Source organism: Bactrocera dorsalis, chromosome 4 (assembly GCF_023373825.1).
Source record: "Bactrocera dorsalis isolate Fly_Bdor chromosome 4, ASM2337382v1, whole genome shotgun sequence".
NCBI lineage: Eukaryota > Metazoa > Arthropoda > Insecta > Diptera > Tephritidae > Bactrocera > Bactrocera dorsalis.
The window spans coordinates 1,205,299-1,226,294 of NC_064306.1; the positions used below are offsets into that span (position 1 = coordinate 1,205,299).

A 20,996-nucleotide genomic window follows, 5' to 3' on the forward strand; every position below is an offset into this window, starting at 1 on the left:
ACATTTGTGGTTACTTGTTGGCGTGTGGAGCAAAGTTTTGCTTTCACTGACCATTTATGCTTAAATGTATAAAGTTCCGTTTGCATTTAATTCGCAATAACGCATGCAGCGTTTATATTTCAAACTTAGCTAATGGCGAATGAATGAAGCCTGTTCATTTTGGACATTGACCTGAATCAAGCTTGCTGTTAATATTTATCTACTCTATTATTTTTGTTAAAACGCTGTTTAAAGCGAGTAGAAACTGCTTAGTTATGAATAATATTGTGCACTTTTAGATAAAAGCAATATCGTATAGTAAATTTAAGTGTCCCAAAAATAGTCCCAAAATTTTAAACATCCCTAAATGCCATAAATAATGTTTTAGAATGCAGCCAAATGCCTTTAAGTAATGAAACATTGTTTTCAAAACAGTCTCAAAAAGTCTTGGTTCTCTCAAATTTTAAAATATTTTGCAGTTATAGATAAAAGCAATACTGTATAGTAAATATCTATAAGTGTCCCAAAAATTGACCCAAACTTTTAAACGGCTTTAAAAGCCACAACAATGTTTCAGAATGCAGTTAAATGCCTTTAGTTATGAAAAATTGTTTTCCCAGCTGTCCCAAATTTTTCAATAGCCTTAAATGCCAGAAATAATATTTCAGAATGCAGCTAAATGTCTTTAAGAACAAAAAATTATTTTCGAAACTGTCCCAAAAATTGTCCCAAATTATTAAACAGCTTTAAAATTCATAAATGATGTTTTAGAATGTAACAAAATGCCTTTAAGGTATGAAAAATTGTTTTCAAAACTGTCCCAAAATTTAGTTTCAAACAAATTTTGTTATAATTATTTTTTTCCAAATAAACAAAATAAAAAATTAAACTAATGTCCTTACGGAAGAAAAAAAACAAGCTGGATAATTTTGTCCCAAAATATAAAATTTTATATTTTTATTATCAAATTCATTTATTCTCATATTATTTCGTGTAAAACTCGCCTCTTACTGACAACTTAAGCCACATTTTCGTGTACTCGCAAAATATTCGTAGCATTTATTTATCTCCGGCATTTAATAAACGAATAAATAAAAGTAAATACGCAAACAACTTGCAATTACTTGTTTTTTATGCACAACTGGCGCGTATCTGTGGCTGTGGCGCACAAAATTGCAAGTACGACTGCAGCAGTCGTCCGCCACTTCGAACGCTTTACGCTCCATAACTCAGCAGACGCCGCTGCTCGACATATTTTACGATGTTCGAAGCGCCGAAATGTGTCATATTTCGCGTTTACTTTCGCTTTCGCTTCAGCTAGTGCGCGCGTGTGTATTTTGGCTTGGCAAAAATACCACTTATCATTGAAATTTCGCTACAAAACTCGCATATTTTATGTGGCGCGCGTAAAAGCAGAAAAAGTGCATAGAAAAGCATACGCTGATTTACAATCATTGACGCATAAATCAGTGTGAAAGCAAAGTTTTTCATTTGTGGCGCATAAAATATGCAAAATATATGTTTTCAATAAAATATGCGCGGCATGTTAAAACACAAATTGATATTAAGACTAAAAACATAATTTCAAAATTCGCAGAAAAAGAGATCAAGAAAAGGTCTATTTATAAAATAAAAATAAGAAAAATATGTTTTCCAATTATCTACTTGGCGCTGCCCTCCACTCATAGTCGCACTTATTACGGCTTCACTGTTGCTTGTTGGCTTTTCCCCCTCGCACGCACGCACACAGCGACCGACAGCTGCGCTTCATCATTGCTTCCGCTATCCTTTCGAAGGTCGCCCGCAAATGAGTGCGTAATTTAATTTAAGGTTTCGTAATATGCAACGTCTGATTGAATTCCGGCCTAAAATTTATTTATTTCCCCACAATTCTCCCAGCTACGGATATTTTAAAGAACAGACGGCGTCCAATAATAGCTGCAGGCGGAAAGGATGGCCCAAATAAGTTGAGGTCACGAATGCTGAACTGGTTGTTGATAATAAGTTGGAGTTTATGGTAGAACAAGGAGTAAGCAGAAGGTTGTGAAGTTAATAAAAGGGAAACCAAAGCAATGATGAAGTTGAAGATAAGAAAAAAATGAAAGGAAAAAGAAAGTGAGCTACTGCTTGAAGAGAGAGCAAGTAAGGAAGTGCGAAGACGGTGTATTATAAGCGCAAATACTAGAAAAAGCAAAAGTTAAAGCTCTACTCTGCGTAGTTCTATGAAATGTCAACAAAATTTTGCCTGAAGTTGTTTGTAAAAATACATCTTGTTAATTTTTTCTGGTTCCAAAAACTGTCTCAAAAATTTTCATCCGAATCAGTTGTCTAAAAATTAACAGAAATTGTTTTTATTTAACCAAATAGAAGTAAATTGTTGCATATTGGGTGGTCGAAAAAGTCTTTTCGTATTTCTAATCAAACTTTAACTTATTTTTTTATATTTATAATAAACAAAAAAGGAGATCGCAACGCAATTTTTATACAAAAATTTCAAAATATAGCGAATTTCTTCATTTTTGAACAGCTGTAACTTTTTTTAACCGAATTAATTTTTTTTTGATTATTTTGGTTAAATGAAGCTTAAAATCTCACCCTTCTAACACTATATGATATAAGACAATGTGATTGGTAGCACTGGAGATATACAACTGCAACGACATCTCTCGACAAAATACGAAAAGACTTTTTCGACTACCCAATATAATTAAATTGTGTTATATTTTCAAATGCGGGAGTTATTAAGCTTTAAAACCCACGATACACTCAAAATGCTTAAAATGAATTGTCTCAAAATTTGTAATGCCTGCCGAATCACTTTCAAGTCTATTGTTCAAACACAAAGTAATATTTTTTTCGAAACAAGCAATCACTAAATGGCAAGCTTAGCATATCCATAGTCATCTCCTTTATTACCGCGCTTTTCCTCCCTACTCTCCCTACTCATAACACGAGAATATCGCAAATCTGCCATTATCGCACTCGAATCTCTAACCTCAGTGCGCACGGTCAGCGTTAACGGCTAGACGACCTTTATGGCTCGATGAACAATGCGTCGGCTTGAGAATTGACTGTAGCACACAGCCCCCCACTGACCTCATACAGCTCATAGCAGCCGAGTGAGTAATGATTGACTAATATATTTGTGGCAGCTGCGGCGCACGTGTTCGTGTTCGGGGGAGTTGAAACAAATGGACTGCCAAATAAAGTAGAAAACAAAAAAACGCGTGGAGAATGACCAAAGGCATACCAAGAGGCACAGTGGCGCTAAATGGCGCGTTCGATGACTGTTCGAATGGCGGTGCGTTGCTCAAACGGGCTCTAAACTTGGCCGCAGATTGTCATTTTTTAAACATGCCATATTTATCGGTTAGTTACATAAAATTAAATGTGTGGGTCTTGTGCGACGAATGGCTGGTGTAGAAAGTAGGCGAAAAGGCGCATAAATATATGTGACAACTGAATATATGAGTGTACATATCTGAAGCTATTAGCAGCGTCTGCTGTGCCATTTGACCCGAGCGATAAAAATCAAATTCTTTCACTTTGTGGGTCATTGTTTACTGGACTCTCTTTGTTTTTGCACAAGCAAAATATAATTTTCAATAAGAAAATGCTTGTAAATCTGGGCGAAAATGCCATGAACTCGCACACACACACACACACACACACACACACACACACACACTATGTCATGATGATGTGTTTACTTTAAGTAACTTTGGGTTGAAGTGTGACACATTTTCGGCTGCTGAAGGCTTACAATGCCCGCGCGGGTCGAGCACAAAAGTGTTATTAAATAGAATTCTTTGCAGCATTTTATGCTGTCGGTCAAAAGCAAATACCGAAATTAATATTTGTTATTATGAAGTAATTAATGGCAAGTGGCACGTGCTAAGTAAGTGTACAAATAAAGCAATTTGACTTACTTTGGGACAATAGTTGCACTGGAAATGGGCGATTTCATTGAAAATAATTTCAAACGCTGGAAAAACGGTGTCATTGTTAAAATAATTTAGATTATTATTTGCAGAAGTTTGTGTTCCAAAATTTTGGATTTTGAAAAATTTTGTAAAATTATTGTTATAGCTTATTAAAAGTATACACAAAATTAGCCAGTACACATAATTGCCAGTTAAAATGGAAAACAAGTTTTAGGCTTGTCCCAAAAAAATAAAATAAAATAATATTTATGTAAGAAACTGTTTTAGTTAGTTAGTTGCTTAATCTTAACTCAGTGCAAAAATTTCAAAAAACTTTGAGTGATGTAAGTTCAAAATTCTGCGTCCCAAAAAGAGATAATGTGCTTTGAACGCAAAATTAATTTATTTTTTTATAGAATATAAGTCTTTTAGGTATTCTTGTAAAAAAAATCGTAAAAAAATTTGTCCCAAAAACTGTCCCAATTTTTTTCTTTTCGAAGATCTACATAAAACAGTGTTATTTTTGCTAATACCTAATATATGCATCAAAATTTATATGTTTTTACGCAATTACATTGAACGGCTTGAACTTTCACCTGTACTTATGCATACACAAATGTCTACTTTTGCAAATTTTGAATACATTAACAAAAGGTAAAAGCGCAAATTAAGCGAAATTAAGTGGCATCCGATATGAAAGGCAAATGGCTTACAGAAAACAAAGTGTTGTTGCACTCGCACAGATTTATCCTTTTTTGTGCGTCATCAAGCATGCCAAAAACTTTTGTGACACACACAAGTCACTCATGTGAGGGGGATGCGCGCCAACATGATATGTGTAAACTTATTTATAGTCTACCTATTGTGTAAACTTCTTTGTAATGCTAATGTGGTGGTGTGTGTGTGTTCAGTGTGTTTGTGTGTGGCTCTTTTGTGGCACTTGTTTTCCACTTGGTCTAGACAAATTCGGTTTTGCCTTACGCACACAAAATAAAGAATACTTTGGCGCTGAACAAGCTTTCATATTTAATATGTAGCACATTCATCAAATCGCTGCAGTGAGAGACAAATGAGTGATGGCTTGCTTGCCGCGCCAGGCACCTTTGCGACGGCATGTGGGACCCAAGCATATACTCGTATGTGGGTGGGTGCATGTGCGCGCAATGTTAATGAACCCTTTGTAAACTGATTAAATATTCATTGCTTTAATATTATCCGAAATTCCAGTAGAAATTTGGCAAATTGACGCAGGCAGTGAGGCATAGGGATTTTGTAAGCCTATGTGATTTCAAAGATTTTATATAGAATTACTCAATATGTATGTACATATGTACATATGTATGTATAGATGTATTTTCTAAATGTTGTTTTGTAACACAACTTCTTTTTTAACAAAAGTCTATATCTTTCTAAACATGCTCTTGAAGGCGCAGCAATTTCGTTTTTCCGGCGAAAGTGTGTCCCAAACTACGTCCCAATTTTTTTATAGCTTCAAAATCATAAAATTGTTAGTTGAAATGCTATAGGAAAGTTTCAATCAGCTCGGTTTTTAATAATTTTTTTTATTGAAATAAGTCTCTTATTCTGTCCCAAAAATTGTTCAACCCGAACCAATGTACTACTTTTATTAAAAATCATTAGAAGACTTCCAAATAAAATATGTTACGCGGTTTTAAGACACAAAAATCTTATTTTACCGAAGAAAGTGTGTCCCAAACCATGTCCCAATTTTTACAGCTTCAAAATTATAAAATTATGTGTTGAAATACTTTAGAAAAGCTTAAACCAGCTCGCTTTTTGCTAATTTTTGATTAAAATAGATCCCAATACATTGTCCCAAATTTTTTTTATCTGCACCAATGTAATATTTTTATAAAAAATCATGAGAATACTTCCAACTAGTCCAACTGTATCTTAGGAACCTTTCAACCAAGTTCTTACCTGAATTTTTGGTTAAAATTTCTTATAGTGCGCTGTCCCAAAATTTTTTTTAATCCGAACTAATGAAGTATTTTTATGAAAAATCATGAGAATAAATGCAACTAATCCAACTGTGTCTTAGCCAATCAAGTCTTAACATTAATTTTTGCTTAAAATTTCTTACAAGGCACTGTCCCAAAATGTTTTTAATCCTATCCATTGTAGTATTATTATGAAAAATCATATGAAGGCCTCAAGGAAAATATTTTACGCATTGTTCTATATGAATTTTAGTTCACACAGACATAAAGCTGTCAATATCGAAACTCCACAACGCGTTTTAATTAATAAAGTTTCATTGGAATCGGTTTTATACTCTGCCTATATTATAAAAATCAGCTAGATGAATAAGATACCATAAACTCGAACATAATTAGTGAGCATTAAAATGGCTTTGCCGGCGAACAAAAGCAGATATACCCCAATATCGTATACGAATGGAGGGAATGTAGGGGAGTGAAATATGCGCCGATAAGAGTAACGAGCGATGAAGCTGCATGCTTAAGCTTTCATAATGAAAACCCAATTTTATGAATTCCTACAAGTACCCACAGCAACACATAATTTAGTATATTGGAATTGGCTTGAATTTTATGCCGAATTCAACTACCACTTACCTGTTTACATGCTCTTCATAAAATACAGCTGCGTATATAGTTGGTTATGGCATACAATTGGTTGCCTCAGCCCCGCCATTGACGCAAATAGCCGAGTGTAATGAGCGTTTCGCCTCTTTAATGCCACTTTATCCCATTATAGTTGGGAATTTCGGGTTTCAAGTTGATTTCCACGCACTACCAATGGCGCAACATTTTATAATATTATACATGCAAATGTGGTAACCCTAACTACGCGACGCACCGCACATACTGTGCAAACAAAAACACCCAACACATACAGTTTTAATGCCAAACTTTTCAAAGTTATTATCGTCCCATTGTGTTGATATTTAACTATGCATACTGTTTTTTTCTTCACACAACCCTTTTTCACCTACCTACATTCGTATAAATACATATACATACATGAGTATGTGTACCCAAATGTGGGTGTAAGTATGCACGAAAAAGAGGCGTCAGAAACAAATTCTCATAAATTGCGGATTTTCCATTTAACAACTCAACACTGGGCAAATGGACTGCTGGCCAACTGTTTTGCGGGTCCTTCGCACACATATACATACTTATAAAAATTTGCCTTTCACGTACATCATTAGCCGTTCAACAACTCTCCTACGCCTTTATCGTATACTCTTTCTCAGTGTCTTTTGTTCTCCATTTTACATATGCTCACTGTCATTTACACCCGAATTGCCGTTCGTTTTTGGTCAAATATTTGCATTGATATGGACTTAGTTGATAAAGTTTTATTTCTCTATGAATTAATGTTAGTGTGGCAACCCAGTGAGGAAATGCAGGCAAATATAGACACTAGATATGTTTATTGTGGAGCAGCAAAAAGTAAAAAACGTATTATAGTTAAAAATTGTCCCAAAATTATATTTCTAACTGCAAGCGCCACAAATGCTTAAATTTCTAGGTGTTCAGTGATTAAGTTTACAATAGAAGCTTTACAAAAATTTATCTTTAAAATTTGAAAATGAATATGTCCCAAAAAGTTTGTATTCTCAAAAATTTCAAAATTCTTTATTTTCTAAGACACATTGTGTTGTTTATTTTACTTGTTTTCGTTGTTTTCAACTTCAAAAATAAAGTAATAAGTTATACAAAAATTTTAATGAAAAAAATTAAAGAAGGTATACCAAAAACTTTTGTCCCAAAATATGCATTCTCAAAATTATGAAATATCTAAGTGTTTAGCATGATTATAAGCCTGATAATGTATCAGGAAAATAATAAAAAATATATGTCCCAAAATTTTAATTTTTAAAAATTTCAAAATATTATGCATTTAAGTTAATTTCAAGCGTAATACAACGAAAAACTTGCATTTTTCATTTTTGGGACAAATTTTCTCTGTCCCAAAATTTTTTTTTAAATAAAAAAAAAACACATTTCTGTATTTATGCAATCTTTGTCAAAGCGCATGCTTTTCAGTCTTTTAAAGGCATCATTTGTGCATAAAATAGAAATTCTGAGTCACTCTGTGTTACTGAACTAAGCACCGGTCTTTGCGCAGGCATCATCAAGCATATGCTTAGCTGTAGCACAGCACAACTCGTGAGTCTCTCTTATCAACGCATAAGCTATGTGGGTGTACTCTATGAATATTTATGGGCATGCCTGTATTTACATGCCCGCATATTTGTATAACTTGTGGACGCACAGAAATTTTTACTCAATTATAAAAGTTTCCACATTAAAACTGACAAACTAACAACACAACTAACCAGAAGCGCCAACCAAAACAGCAACGCTTGTCATATGATACACGCTACTATGCAAGTGGCTGCGTGTGTGCGTGTTCTTACATATGTATGTGTGCGTACAAAGTGTTTTGTGGTTGTTTTTGTTGTGACGAATGAACCACTGTGGCGGTGAGTGCCGTAAAACTTTTTGCGCCGTGCAGCTTCGGTTTTTATTTAAACGAATTTGACTTCTATGCCTCTCGACGCTTTCCTTTTTTTGCTTTTGTTGTGCATTTATGTGTTTTTGTTGTTTTTATGGCAGCAAATTGTTAGGCAACTAGATTGGAAGGGACCATAAAAGCACACAACAAGCGTAGCAATTCAAATTACAATAACCACAGCACAAATAAGTTGCAACAAAAAGGCTAGAAAAAATATAATAACAAAAGGGAAAACGAGACTAACAACTACAACAACAAGTTGCAAGAGAAAATTGTAAATATTTTTTATTTGCTACACAAATGACAGCAAAAGTGATAAAAAGCGTGTAAAATAGTAGTTGTTTGCCTGCAGCTGGTCATGTGTACACAGGAATAACGTATGTGTGCGTTTACGGTTGTAATTGTGGCCATTCTTTCATGCCAAAAATTACTGTTTCAACCGAGTGGCTGAAGAGACCATACGTTTTAGGCCACTTTTTATTTGCCTTGCATTTAGTCAAGATTTGCTCGCTTCCATACATGACATTATACTTACATACGAGCTGTAATATAACACAGTAATGCAATCCTGCTGGAAATAGAAGTTCAAAATGTTGATATTGGGTAGTCGAAAAAGTCTATATGGGACAAGTTTTATTGAAACCAAAAATTTGACATAAATGAAAGTTTTTATTTTTAGTTAAAAGTATTTAGAAAAAATATCAAAGAAAAATGACTTGGGACAAGTTTTATTGAAACCAAAAATTTGGGACAATTAATATGAAGTTATATTTATGCACAAACTTAGCACCATCTTTTATTTTTAGTTGAGTTAGGAATTTAGAAGCATAATATATAATGTACATGATTTTGGGATAAATTTTATTGAAACCAGCATTTTAGGACAATTATAATGATGTATTTTTTATGAATAAACTTAGCAAAAACGTTTATTTTTAGTTTAATTAGGTATTTAGAAAAATAATATCAAAGGAAAATGACTTTGGGACAAATTTTACAGAAACCAAAATTTTGGGACAATTAAAATGAGGTAATTTTTATGAATAAACTTAGCAAAAACATAAATTTATAATCACATTAGGTATTTAGAAAAATAATATCAAAGGAAAATGACTTTGGGACAAATTTTACAGAAACCAAAATTTTGGGACAATTAAAATGAGGTAATTTTTATGAATAAACTTAGCAAAAACATTTATTTTTAATTGAATTAGGTATTTAAAAACATAATATAAAAAATAAAATGACCTTGGAACATATTTTATTGAACCCAAAACTTTGGGACAAAATTAAAAACTTGTTTCGGGATGTCAGAATTTTTTTGATAAACAATTTACACTTTTTGTTTCACTAGAAAGATTTTTTTCATTTTGTGGGACAATTTTTTTTGTTATTTTTTTAATATTTTTGCTTTATATTTAAAGTTTTTAAATTTTAAATTCAATTCTGTACTTATAAAGTTACATATGCATAGAAGAATTTTGTAAATTTTGCCATATGAGAGTCTTCGCTTGCCACTAAAGCGTTTCAAACAAATTTTGAAGTTACGTGTCATATGCATAACATCCGTTAAATATTGTAATTTTGAAAGCGGTTGAATTTCAGCTTCCACAATTAAGCCAGTGAGACGTGACCAGTAACAAAAATTTCCTAGAACTCCATTCTACCGGCATTTAGCGGTAATTCACTTTAAAAGTTACCACCATTTGAGGTCGCACGGCCACACACACACGTTGCACAAAGGCAGCTGTCCGTCGTTGATGTACATGAAAACTAGCAAAATGTCTCATCAAAGCGCAAATGTTATACATTATACATACATATACATATATGTTATACACACACCACCCCTACAGTTGCATAAAAGTTGTACACGCATGTCTATATGTAAAATTAAGTATTAGCATAAAAGCTAATGAAGGGTCCGGATATAGCGGAACGTGCGGTCACAGCCTCGAGCCGCACGTGTGTCAGTCGCGCGAATGTGTGTCTGTATGTGCATTTGGTTGAGTGCCGCAGCGCTGCGCTTAAGTGTCGGCATATGTGCAAACTTGAACCAGCGCGACACACACACACACATGCTGGGATAAATTGAGCTTAACACTTAGTGCCCAACTTTGCCCCTTCGGCGTTGCCGTGACTTCGCAACAGTTGACCGACGTTAAATCCCTGCAAAATATACCCGGCTGACCAAATTTACGCACACACACACACACCCAGCTTACAAGGCGCTCAGTGTGGCATGAATGCCTGTACGCGTGTGTATGTGTGCGCGTTTATTGTCTGTCTTCATGGCGCTGCCCCGGTGGCTAAATTACGGCAAAGTATGGTATTTAGTAACAGTTGCTTAAGTGGCAGATTCGCTAGCGGAAATGGGCCTGTAGCTGTTGGAAAGCCTGAAAGGCTATTTATTAATATATATATGCATATGTGTATGAGTACGTGTGTGTATAATCATACATAAAATATGTAGATTTGCACGTCGTGTATATGTTTATGTCTACATTAGCGTAACAAAGCAGGCAACTGACTACGTTTACCGCAAACGGGTCTGCGATGACCCAGCAGGAAAACGGACTGATACTCTTCTCTCGTTTTCCAAAGAGGCTTCTTTCATTTTTCGCTAACGGCATCCATGTGATAATTGTAGTAGATCGTGTCTATCAACTTGGAAGAGTTTTTATAGTTCTATAATTGCCTGGCAATGGAAAGCTCTTTGGACCAATAAGATCAAACAATGCCGAAACTTAGTCAGCAATGTCCCATTGGCCACACATGACTATGATTTGAAATGCCTTCCCGTCGCTATGCGATAACCTCTTCAAAGGAGCATTTCAAATACTTTACAAGGGCGTGTCAAAGTAACCACAGACATTCAAGTTTGGTGTTGCGTAGTTTACAGCGCGTAATTGCATTTTTCAAGCGTCTTGAAATTAACTCACGGGTGTCATAACAGAAGCGCCAAGTTAGATTAGTTTATAAAAACGAATTTATTTATTTATTGCACTAAATGTCTCTCTTCTTTCTTTCCAGGTTATGGCGGTATCTCGCCACGCACGCAGTGGGGTCGCATCGCCGCGCTCATCTACGCGCTCTTCGGCATTCCCATCGTGCTGCTGTACCTATCCGCCATGGGTGAGGGTCTCTCCGCCGCCATGCGCTGCCTCTTCCGCAAAGCGCGCTCCAAAAGCGCCGTAAGCAGCGGCAGCGGCGCTGGTAATACAGGCAATAACGGTAGCGGCGGCGCTAGTAGCGGCAACGGTAAGTTGCCACCGAATGACAGCGGTAAAGGTGCGAATAAACATTATCATCACAGTGGCGGTGGCAGTGGGAAGCTACATTCCGCCGCTGCGCATCACTATGGACTGCCCAAGCCCGCCTATCATCACAGCGGCTCAATAGGTATGGGTATGCACGCGTCAACACACAGCCCCAGCGTGCCCATCTCCATATGCGTCATGGTGCTGGTCTGTTACGTCACTTCAGGCGCAGTGCTCTTCCATAAACTGCAAAACTGGAGCGTGTTAGAGGCGCTTTACTTCTGCTTCACCTCGCTGGGCACCATTGGTTTCGGCGAATTGGCGCCCACCGGCAACCTCACGCTGTATCTCGCATCTGCGTACATACTCGTCGGCATGGCCGTGGTGGCCATGTGTTTCAGTCTCATACAAACAGAGATCGTCATGTGGCTGCGCAAGTTCAGCGTACAAGATCATGTGATGCCGCAAGGCGAGGACGTTGCGCTTGTCTCCGTGGCAGTTACGCCGAAGTCCTCTTGACAACGACCTGCCGCTGAGCTGCTCGCCTTGAGCGGTGGCGGCGGCGGAAACGGCAGCAATGGCAACTCCAATATGCCGGCGCAACTTGGCGGTTTTGGCGGCAACACACTTGGCCACCACCAGACGATGTTCTTCGGACCGGCGCATACGCTCACACAGTACAGTTCGCTGCCACGGCGTTCGGCTGGTTCTGCTTTCCAACGCAACACACCCATACGTCGCTCCACAGGCATACCCGAGCACCACATGGAGTATTTCGTGCCGCGCAGCGTTAGTGAGTTCAATTTGTCGGGTGTCGGTGATTTAGCGCTACCGCCGGCGCGCCGTTACTCTCCAACCATACAACATGGCGGTGGCGGCATGGGTATGGCTGGCGGTCTACCGCACGCTCTGCAGCTGGGCCCACCACAGACGCTCATTTGCACAGGGCAACCGCCACCACCGCAGCAAATGCAGATCATTATGAAACCACGCGAGAAAATGGTCACCTTCGAGGACGAGTCGAAAGCTATGAATGCGGCAGCAGCGGCGGCAGGTGTGAACACTTCGAATGCCAGCACAGCGACGCATTGTCCACACGGCGTGCCGACGACGCCGCGCAAAGCTGGCGGCATGATCGGCGCTGGCGCTGACGTCTTTATGTGACGCGAATCGCTGAGATGACCGCACAGCCTGCTGCTAAGCGACAAGGCAGCTGACGATGCTGCGGTAGCATATGCGGCCATGGGCGCGCCCACAATGCTGGATGACAGCTTGGGTGGCGCCGCAGCAGGCGCGGCGTCCACAGTCAACGCAACGACGGCGGCGAGCACAAGCGCGGGCCTAGACAGTGACAACGAGCACGACTCACTGGCTGGCAGTCTCAGTGAACTGACGACCAAGTCGAAATCGACACCAGGCGACGTGATACGCGTGTGAGTGTGCGGCGGCGGCATTTTTGATACTAAGCTAAGGCGCAAGCGTATGTTCATCAGCACAACTTTGAGACTCATAATGTAAATGTAAGTCAAGCAAAAGGGGTGGGTGGGTCTTTTGGTCTGTGAGAATGTGGTTGAGGTTAACTTTAACGCATGAAAGCCAATTGACGCGTCGTAGTAGTAGGATAAATAATTTAAAGTTGGAATAGACTCTAAGATTTTAGCTAAATGTGACTGAATTAGTATTTGAGATGTGAATGTGGTGAGTGATTGTATATTTACGCATTTTTTAATTATTTTTATATCCTAATTGGTTTGCCACTAAGTTTTGTAATGTTAAAAGAAACATCAGAGATATACAAATGATCAGCGTCAAGAGTTTTTGTTCGCCCGCCTGTATATATGCGAACTAGTTCTACAGTTTTCGAGTTATCAACTTGAAATTTTCATATGTTCTTTTCACGCCTGTCGAAATCGCCGATATTGGACCACATAGGCATGGGACCACCATGGCATAGACTATAGTCCAAATAAAAAAAAAATAACTTAAAGTTTGATTAGAAATACGAAAGAAGTTTTTCAAGTAACCAATATAAAGGTTACTATGCTTTCGAGCAACCGAAGTTAACTTAAGTTCTTGTTTATTTTTATAATTTTTTTGAGATTGTTTTGTATTTGTAGATGATATAAGTTATTATGTGCCTTCTGTTTGCTGTCTCTATAAATTTTGTTTTGTGGTTCATTCTTTCTCAGCACGTTCCTGAAACTCTTTAAATAGTATTACTAAAATTATATATAATGGAAAATGCCTAAACTTTACTATGTTTATCTATAATAATTTCAATTTATATTTGAAAATTCTAACCACCGCATTTTGCTTAAAATTTGCTTTGAATTTTCGCCTTTAATATGGCATGACAACTCACTAATTAACAAACAATCAGGTTTGCCAAGCGAAAACTCGACAAATGCAAATTTCGTATTAATTTAAATTCAAATACATACCGTTATTGTGGCTGCCAAAGATCATACAATTAAGATACGAGCAATTATATGAAATAATACCCGATGCGTGTGTGTGCATGTGTGCGTATATGCCGTAAATGAGACGAGCACAACTATCGCAAGCAATCAGCACAAATATTTCAGCTAGTTGGCAACACCACAATCACACACTTACGCACACTTGCAGGCATTCACATACATACATCAGCAGCCACTAAATTTGCCACATTTTATTTAATTAAAAAGCCATGTGTTTTATATTAACATAAATGCCAGATGAGGGTGTGTGTGTGCTGGTTTATTTGCTGCAAGCAGACATATAAAAATTGCTTACATAAATTTAATTAAATTAAATTGAATAACGTTAACCGAAACTAGTTAAAAACTGAAGTCGGTCAACCGATTGGGCAACTTCACTGCACCACTACAGTCGCATAAATACCGTTTATACAGCACGCTTCGTTTGTGTTCGTGCAATTTGTTGTAGTATTTGTCGTGTATTGTGTGCCAGTAATGAGGTGAGCCGGCGACAGCGTTGACATATTTCTCCGCAGCTGACCCTCGTAGCCGCAAATAACTGTATATTTTATATTTCTGATAGTTGTTAGCATACTTTGCGGCGCATACTTGCTAACTGACCACTTCAGCTGCCTGCCAACATGCACACACACACACACATACAAACGCGCTGTCATGGAAATGATAATGAAAGGTTCAAGCTGCCACACAGCCTGCACTACCACACCCACATACATGCGCGCACATGTATGAGTATATGTATTAGTATACGTGTATATGTATTTGTTTATGAGTAAATGTATTTTTATACTCCACATGTAATGCATGTGTATGTGTGCTGTGCATTTATTTGCGTCTAAGCATACTTTGCGGCGCACTGTCTACACTGTTGCCATTGTGGTTTTGACACAATTTTTTCCAGTCTTATGATGTTACTGTCTTCAAGTGACTTTTGAGATGTCTTATTAGTCGGCAGTCACACACACACACACAAACACGAACACACATATTTGCACTCATACATGGTAGCTGCCAGCTCAGCTCGAGATATGAGAAGATTTATGAATTGCCTGTGATAGGATGCAGTCCGTCGGGTTAGCCACATAAGCTGACTTTTAGCCATGCATATGTATGTATGTGTGCGTGTATGTGTGTGGGCATACGAATTTCTCGCATATAATTCGGTTAAGTTGGCTTTGAGTTATAGACCTGCTAGTAGTGCTCTAACACAGTTTATTAGTTTGAAAAATGGTTGGCGAGAATATTTGAATTTTATTAAAATGCTTCCAAAATATGAGCGTAATATTTCGGCAATTTATTTTTGGCATTTCTGGAATGAACTCACATATTTTGTAGACAGTTGTAAAAATAACAGTTTTGGTTTGAAGAAAAATTTAGTTTAGTTTGAATAAAATTAAAAAAAAAAATTAAAAAAATAAATAACAGTTAAAAATAACAAATAGTTTAGTTTGAATAGAAATTTTGAAAGAAAAAATTAAAAAAAAAAAATTAAAAAATCAATAAAAATTACTTAAACTGAAATTAAATTTCAATAAAAATTGTTTTTAAGTAATAATATAAAATAGCTTATTTTCCACTTTTTTTTAAAGAATATTTAAAAACAATAAATAGTTCAAATTATATATTTAAATCAAAAATTTTAAATAATAAATTAAAGTTAATTTAAATAATAAATTAAATAAAATTTAAAATTTTATTTTTTATTTAGTATCCATTTTAACCATTGCACTCTTATTATCTATTTAAAATATGAAAAAAAAAATTGAAATTCAAATTTTTCAATTTTCAAAATCAAAATTAAAAATTTTTAATTTTTTTTTTTAATTTTTTCTTCTAATTAATACTAAATTTTTGAACTTTTATTTTATTAAAATTTTTCATTTTTTAGTATTATTAATTATTAAAAATAATTTAAACTAAAATTAGATTTTATAATTTCTTTCCAATTAAAAAAAATATAAAATTTTAATTTTCTTATTTTGTATCCATTTTAACCATTTCAATTTCTGTAATTACCAATTAAAAATATTTAAAAATAATTTTTGATTAAAAAAAATAAAACTAAAATTAAAATTTTTTTTTTAATTTTTTCTTGTACATAAAAAAATTAAAGTTACCCATTAATATTAAAAAATATTTAAAAAAAATCGTAACTAAGATTTTTCAAATTAAAATTTTTAATTTTTTTTTAATTTTTTTTTGCAATTAAAACTAAAATTTTGAACTTTTATTTTATTAAAATTTTTAAGTTTTTTAATTCTTACATAAGAATTCTTTTTTGGTATTATTTTTATTATTTTTTTTCAAATTCCTCATTGTGTAATTTGTTATTCGCATTATGCACTTCAATTAATTTACAAATAACTTATAAATTGGAAAACTGTTCACAAACAACTTCAGTTCTGTTTGTCAGAAGTTTTTTTTGTACTTTTTTTGTGTACTTCTGTGCGCTGCTTGACCCACTGTCGTTGCATTGCCACTCAAGACACAAATATCGTGCTCAGCGAATTCCAAGTGGCTGGGCGATGTGCTCAGCCACAGTAGGACAGCAGTAGCTACAACAACAAAACTAACAACTGCCAGCAAACAGAAACTAAAAATAGAAAAAGCGAAAAGCGAGAAGGGTGGGCAAAAACAAGCGAAAAATGCCAGAAACTTGACTAAACTGCCACATATGCACATGTATGTATGTATGTGTTTGTGCATGTGTCTAGAAAGATACATTCCTGTGTGGCGTGGCGAGGAGTTTGAAGTGAATTGCAGAATTGCATGCAACTGGCACTTCACCGTCTATCGGAGACCGCCATTACACGTAAGCTCGCATGTTGATTACGTATGCGACATGATGTACTACAGGCTGGCTCGCCTCGGCTCGGTGTGGCTCGGTGTGGAATATGCTTGAACTGGTGAAATTTCGCAGGCGAATGTTGACATGTCGCACACATGCAAGCGCACACTCACTTAACTGCATGTGCGTGTGTGTGTGAGCAAGTTGCAAACCAGAAGTGCTCCAATTTCTTTGCTATTTTCGTTGTGCAAAGGAGGTGAAGTGCGAAGTGAAGTGATGTGATGCGTCGCTGCCATCACTGTTAGCGCTATTTTTGTTGTTAGTGTTGTTGCTACTCGAAATACAGACCGCTTGTGTGGGATGGAGTAAATTTTCATGCACTGCTGCAGACAGCAAATATGAAAGCAGAAATGAAGACAACCAACTGAGCTTTTGCTGGTAATGCGAAGCAAAGCAGGCGCTTGCGAAAAGGAGAAACAGATCAGTTGAAGGCATAAAATAATGTGGCAGTAAAGTTAGCATAGTTTTTAGTTCTTTTTGCTGTGGTTGAAAATTTTAGAAGTTGTTGAATTATAAGCAGTATCATTTGCGCAAAAGTGCTCTTTATTTGAGTAGTTGTATGTACACATTATCTATCATATTAGAAAAGAAATATTCCTAAAAATTATTTTGAATATTTTTTCTTATTCTTAAAAATTATTTCGAATTTTTTGTAATTCTTAAAAATTATTGAAATTTTTTTTTTTTAATTTTTAAAAATTATTTCGAATACTTTTTTTATAGCTTAAAAATTATTTCGAATACTTTTTTTTTAATTTTGAGCACCGCAAAAGTGTTTTAAATTTTTATACTTAAATTTTTAATTATTAATTATTAATTTTTTTTATTTTTTTTAATGTTTCGTATTAATTATATTTTTAGTATTATTAAAAACTTTACATAAAACTAACTTTAGTTTCTAACTTTTTTAATTTTTTTAAATTATTTAAATTTTTTAAATTATATAAATTATTTAAATCATTTTATTTTTTTAATTTATTTAATTTTTTTTTAATTATTTAATTTTTTAAATTATTATTATTTCTTTTTTTTTTATAATAGACTTATTCTCAATTTTTATCTCCCATAATTGAAAATTTCGCACAAATTTTTCATAATAATATTACCAAAAAAATATTTATTAAAAACGATCCCAATATGTCTGAAACTACGAAAAATGTAGAAACTTTTTTTTTCAGGAAATAGCGACTGCCTTAAAAAAGCAACAGTTTTTAAGCCTATTTTATAATTTTTTATATTTTGTTATTTATGAAAACTGGTTTAATTTTAAATTTTTACCTCCAAAATGTATAAAAAAAATTATTTTTTTCGAAAAGTACCCGCAACCTCACAAATGTATATGTGTGCAGGGGCACGTTTGCTTACACTCGCCACTAAATAAACCGCACAGTCGCGCACACACACAGACACACTAACAGCACGCCCACATATTCATCTTTGGCAGCGACGACAAATGTCCGACAGCTGAGAAATTATGTGTGCCACTGCCGCGATGGTCGCGCTACCAGGCACACACTCGGTTACGCATACGTCCTGGTTAACACCCACCATACAGACTTTTTGGCCCAAACACCCATGCTTACGCCTGTAAATGTCGCGAAATGAAGTCAACAAAGGCAGCCAGAAGCGGCATGGCAGGACACACATACAAACAAATGCGGAGCGCTCTATTTTTGGTTCTTTATTGTTTTTTTTCATTTTTTGCTCTGAATGCTTTTGTTATGCGCGTCTTTTTGTCGTGGATATTTGCTGTGTTCTTCCTAGCATGTTTTTTATGCAGTTTTAGTCTGTCAATGAATTGCGGTCTCAGTTTGTTTTTAATTTTTCTTTTAAGTCTGCCTTAATTACGCCATTTTTACTTAAACTTTTCGCTTAAAGTGTGAATTCGGGCGCTTGAAACGCAGAAAAATGTAAGTTTGCCTTTGAAGGTGCGGCGAGAGCGTATTTTTTACGTTTTGTGCTTGAAAATTGTTTGCTTTGGCACTCAAAGCGTTAATTTACTTTGGTTTTGTATTAGTGTGTGTATAGGTGTGTGTGTGTGTGTGAGCGTAATTGCGGTAGAAATTGAAATGTGTGAAGGCAAATGTAAATAATAGTTGAGGTTGAGCACTAACACAGCAACGCATATGCATTTCGTATGTATGTATGTATGTATGTGGTATTATGTACATATGTGTGTTTGTGCAAATTTTTATGCAAATTTCCATACTAAAATAAATTAATTAAAATATCTAAACCAAAATTGAATAATTTAATTCATGCAAGCAAATAGCGTATGTTTCTCAGTCTATGTATATAGTAGCTACCTGTGTACATACCAACAATAGCGCACGTATGAATGTATTTGTAAGTGGTTAGGTTAATGCTCAATTTAAGAATAGAGCGAAAAAATATTAAATGAAATTAAATATTTGCATGGAATTGCATCAGTGAGCACAATGTGTGAATTAATTAAATTAATAGCAACAATAATTGGAAACAAATCGAACAACAACAAAATTTAGCTTAAATGTGATTAACGGGTATAAGCGATAACTGACTATATAAATGTGTTTGAACAAATAGCAAAACATTTGTGAAAGCAATTGCGGTGCGAACTGTGTAAATAAGCATGCAACAAAAGCAACAACAATATTTTGTATTCACAAAAAATATGTAAAAACTGCTAGTCAATGAGTCAATGTGTGTGCAGCAGTAACCAGTAAGCTGAGTTAATGCTAATGGAAAAAAGTAAAAAAATTTAGAAATAATTACTAATAATTAGCTAATAAAAAGCGCTAAATAGTGGAAAAGCGGCAAATAAAGCACAACTTCCATTAACAGTTGCTTGAAAAAGTTTAACAAATATCAAACTAAATACACACAATTATTTGCAACAATAACAAACAATGCCAGCGTGTTAACGCTGAGGGATAATCACTAAATCACTTGAAAAATAAATGAAAATATACTCACTATGCTTGCAAACGGCATGAAAATTAGAAAAACAGTGTTACTCATACGACATGCCATACCAGTTAGAAAAGTGTGTCGCTCATACGCCACGCCTAACCATGAAGTTTGTTTTGTACCGCATGACAACTTTCTTTTATGTTTCTTTTTTTTAATATTTCCTGACGTTTATAATTTTCTTCGACAATATTGAACATCATTTGAAAAATTGTGTTACTCATACGCCACACCTAACCCTAGAGTTTGTTTTGTACATAATGCAGTAAACTTTTCGCGCGTTTTTTTTTAGTTAGTTTAGTCCATGACAGCTACAATATATTGGGTGGTCGAAAAAGTATTTTCGTATTTTGGCAATAGATGTCGTTGCAGAAATACGAAAAGACTTTTTCGACTACTCAATATATGATTTTTTTAATACTTCCTGACGTTTATAATTTTGCTCGACTATATTTAACATCATTTGAAAACTTTTAGTTGCATTTATGGCTTATTAATTATTTACTGCGCCCGTTTGAATTTTTTTTTATAATTATTTTAAACAATTTTTTATATTATTATTATTTAAAAAAAATTTTAATATTAAATTTTTATTAAAAAAAAAATTAATACTTTGTTTATTAATTCATTTATTTTTATTTTATACTTTGATTGTATAAAGACTTTGATGGCAAAAAAAGTATTTTTGTTTACTTAAGTATTATTTCTTATGGTACTCATAATTTTTTACTTCAACTAATATTTAATATTTACACAAAAAATTATTATTTAGGTATTTTTTCTTATTTACTTTTATTAATTATTTTACTAAGTCCGATTGAACTTTTTCATATTTATTTTAAAGTATTTTTTAATATTAATTTCTTTTACTTATTTTTATCTAATTTATTTTTATTAATTATTTTGAATAATTTTACTCAGAAATTTTGGTACTTTTTTTGCAATAAATCAGATTTTGTAATTTTAAATATTATATTAAAAAAAACTGGCGATTTTCAATTTTTTTCCAAAAATTTTTTTTTAATTAAATGTATTTAAATTACACATT

At 34.7% G+C, this 20,996-nt stretch overlaps 1 protein-coding gene across 1 annotated transcript in view; it reads left to right on the forward strand.

Annotated features, from left to right (window-relative positions):
* The window catches only part of LOC105230419 (TWiK family of potassium channels protein 7), a 163,114-nt gene that overhangs the window by 43,912 nt on the left and 98,206 nt on the right, over nt 1–20,996 (forward strand). The window contains exon 5 of the mRNA XM_049454276.1: nt 11,445–13,191. Coding sequence (XP_049310233.1) covers nt 11,445–12,190 — 746 coding nt within the window. The 3' untranslated portion in view covers nt 12,191–13,191. The remainder of the gene's footprint in view (nt 1–11,444; nt 13,192–20,996) is intronic.